The following is a 3240-nucleotide window of genomic DNA, read 5'->3' as shown; positions in this document are numbered from 1 at the left end:
TGGCTGGCTATCCAACCCTGAACAATCCGTAGTAGATCGACTAACTTTAATAACCTGATCAGGTATTATTGGTCGAGGGAACCACGTGACATCACAACTTCAATATTTTTATTAGAATGTCATTTAATACAATATATTATCCATGTAGACCAGGTGGGGGTCCAGCTCGTTCCACGGAGGGCCTGGCGTCTGCAGGTTTTAGGCTCTTCCTTTCAGTTAAGACCTAGACAACCAGGTGAGGGTGAGTTCTTGACTAATTAGTGACCTTTAATTCACCAATCAAGTACAAAGGGGAGGAGGGAGAAACCCCTTCAGACACTCGGCCCTCCGTGGAACGGGGTTGGGGACACGTGAGCCAGACCATCAAAAAGCATCAAGAGTACAAAAACTGTTTTTATATTCCATAAAGCTGCGTTTGAACAGAATTTATAACAAGGTCATGATCTTGGGCATGAACTTAAAATACACAGAACTAAACGATTAGATGTTTAAACGTCTTCTAGAAAACAAAAACAAAAAAACACTGAAAAGCAACAAATCCCACAACCATATTTTGGTGGACAGCCTGGATATGGACCATTTCTATATTCCTGAGCGTTCGTCCGACTCGTCCGACATGTTCGCCACCGACACTGCGACCCGGTCAGAGAGGCTCTCGGCATTAAGAGCTTTAAACAGCTCAGTTACTCAGGAATAAAGAGCTCGGAGACACTCGGTTAAGGACAATATGACGACGAGTGAAATGACCTAATGGCAACCTATTTCCAACACAGGGGCCTATGGGGCCTGGGCTAAAGTAGTGCACTATGTAGGGATTAGGGTGGCATTGGTTCCTGAACCTATAGTAGTGCACTATATAGGGAATAGGGTGGCATTGGGTCCTGGTCTAAAGTAGTGCACTATGTAGGGATTAGGGTGGCATTGGTTCCTGGGTCTATAGTAGTGCACTATGTAGGGAATAGGGTGGCATTGGTTCCTGGTCTATAGTAGTGCACTATATAGGGATTAGGGTGGCATTGGGTCCTGGTCTATAGTAGTGCACTATGTAGGGATTAGGGTAAGTCCTGGTCTATAGTAGTGCACTATGTAGGGATTAGGGTGGGTCCTGGTCTATAGTAGTGCACTATGTAGGGATTAGGGTGGGTCCTGGTCTATAGTAGTGCACTATGTAGGGATTAGGGTGGGTCCTGGTCTATAGTAGTGCACTATGTAGGGATTAGGGTGGGTCCTGGTCTATAGTAGTGCACTATGTAGGGAATAGGGTGGCATTTGGAACGTACTGTAGCCCCTCCAGTCTCCTCGACATTAGTGTTCACTGCCACAGGTGTTTTATTGAAATGTAAATCACAGTTTAAACCCTCTTCCCTTGTTCTATGAGAGGGGGAACTGTTTCTTAATGCACAGAGGACATTAAACCTTAAAGGCAGTTTGTGGATGTACAACCTAAAACCCTCTTCCCTTGTTCTATGAGAGGGGGAACTGTTTCTTAATGCACAGAGGACATTACACCTTAAAGGCAGTTTGTGGATGTACAACCTAAAAGAGAGAGTACAACAGGTGTGTGTGTGTCTGTGTCAGGGTCTCTGTAAAGGTGTGTGTGTGTGAGTGTGTGTCAGGGTCTCTGTAAAGGTGTGTGTGTGTGTATGTATAGGTGTGTCTCTGTAAAGGTGTGTGTGTGTACAGGTGCGTCTCTGTACGAGTGTGTGTCAGGGTCTCTGTAAAGGTGTGTGTACAGGTGTGTCTCTGTACGAGTGTGTGTCAGGGTCTCTGTAAAGGTGTGTGTGTGTGAGTGTGTGTCAGGGTCTCTGTAAAGGTGTGTGTGTGTACAGGTGTGTCTCTGTAAAGCTGTGTGTCAGTGGAAGCCGATGCGCAGCGCCTTGTTCTTGACCATGGTGAACTTGGAGACGAAGACGGCGGCGTGGGCGGGGCTGACCAGGTAACGGTAGGTCTTGGTGACGGCGGGCGGAGGCTCGGCCGGGGTGATGGGAGGAGCCTGCTGGAGGGACGAGGCCGACGGGGAGAGGAACGCAGACGCACGAGTCACATAGTCCACCAGGCGACCATACTGCTGCTCTGACAACCACTCCCTCCCACTGTCACCCTGAGGGGGGGGGGGGGGGGGATAGGGGAGGAGGGAGAGGAGGAGGGGGGAGGAGAGAAATAGAGGAAGGGGGAGGAAGAGGGGGGAGGAGAGAGAGGAAGGGGGAGGAAGAGGGGAGGAGGAGAGAAAGAGAGGAAGAGGTTTAGTGATGTTTCCTGCATGTTCTGAAATCTGAATATTTTTGTTCACTGTAGTTGGCCAATAAACACGTCTGCTAAATGACCATATAGTGATCACCCTCCACTCCCTCACCCTCCACTCCCTCACCCTCCCCTCACCCTCCACTCCCTCACCCTCCACTCCCTCACCCCTACCCTCACCCTCCACTCCCTCACCCTCCACTCCCTCACCCTCCACTCCCTCACCCCTACCCTCACCCTCCACTCCACTCCCTCACCCCTACCCTCACCCTCCACTCCCTCACCCTCCACTCCCTCCCCTCCCTCACCCTCCCCTCCCTCACCCTCCCCTCACCCTCCCCTCACCCTCACAACCCCTACCCTCCCTCACCCTCCCCTCCACCCCTACCCTCACCCTCACAACCCCTACCCTCCCCTCACCTCCCTCACCCCTCACCTCACCCTCCCCTCCCCCACCCTCACCCTCCACTCCCTCACCCTCCCCTCACCTCCCCTCACCCTCCCCCCTCCCCCCCCTACCCTCACCACCCCAACCATCCCTCACCCCTACCATCCCACCACCCCTACCTCACCTACCCCCCTCACCACCTCTCATCCCCCCTACCTCTACATCGTTGGTGAGTCTCTGCTGCTGCAGCGTGAGGGTCAGCGCTCCCAGGTCGTGGGGGTCTTGTTGACAGGCCACCTCGGTGATTGGGAAGGCCTGCTGTTGTGTGTCTTCAGACAGACTGACCACAAACACCACCTCCCCTGTCAGCAGCAGACACCCAGCATGCTCCTGACCCGACCCGGACACGATCACCACCTCCAGGGACATGTGAACCTCTGGACGACCCAGGGACTGGAGCATCTTCCTGGGGAGTGGAGGGAGGAAGAGAAGACAGAGGTCAGCCGACAGATGAATATACAAGAATCCCATTAGGTAGAGACCACATGACCATACAAATGTATACACATGTTAAGTCACTAGATATGTTGTACCTATTCAAACACTACCAC

At 52.1% G+C, this 3240-nt stretch overlaps 1 protein-coding gene across 1 annotated transcript; it reads right to left on the bottom strand.

Annotated features, from left to right (window-relative positions):
• Positions 1-1459: 1459 nt before the first annotated feature.
• On the bottom strand, positions 1460-3091 carry LOC139405619 (intermembrane lipid transfer protein VPS13B-like). Its single transcript, XM_071148030.1, has 2 exons — positions 2846-3091; positions 1460-2101 (listed from the first exon to the last, which is right to left on the bottom strand). Exons 1-2 carry the CDS (start codon positions 3089-3091, stop codon positions 1853-1855), a joined length of 495 nt encoding a protein of 164 aa, XP_071004131.1. The 3' UTR covers positions 1460-1852.
• Between the last annotated feature and the right edge of the window lie 149 nt (positions 3092-3240).

Source organism: Oncorhynchus clarkii, chromosome 3, assembly GCF_045791955.1.
Source record: "Oncorhynchus clarkii lewisi isolate Uvic-CL-2024 chromosome 3, UVic_Ocla_1.0, whole genome shotgun sequence".
In the NCBI taxonomy this organism is placed as follows: Eukaryota; Metazoa; Chordata; class Actinopteri; order Salmoniformes; family Salmonidae; genus Oncorhynchus; species Oncorhynchus clarkii.
The sequence above is the reverse complement of the archived record's forward strand: the minus strand, read 5'-3'. Positions and strand labels throughout refer to the sequence as shown.

Excerpts from the sequence above, each read along its gene's own strand:
- LOC139405619 (XM_071148030.1), bottom strand. The coding sequence starts at position 3,091 with ATGCTCCAGTCCCTGGGTCGTCCAGAGGTTCACATGTCCCTGGAGGTG. Across the intron at positions 2,102-2,845 it reads GACTCACCAACGATGTAGAG|GGTGACAGTGGGAGGGAGTG; the intron begins GTAGGGGGGATG and ends CCCCCCCCTCAG.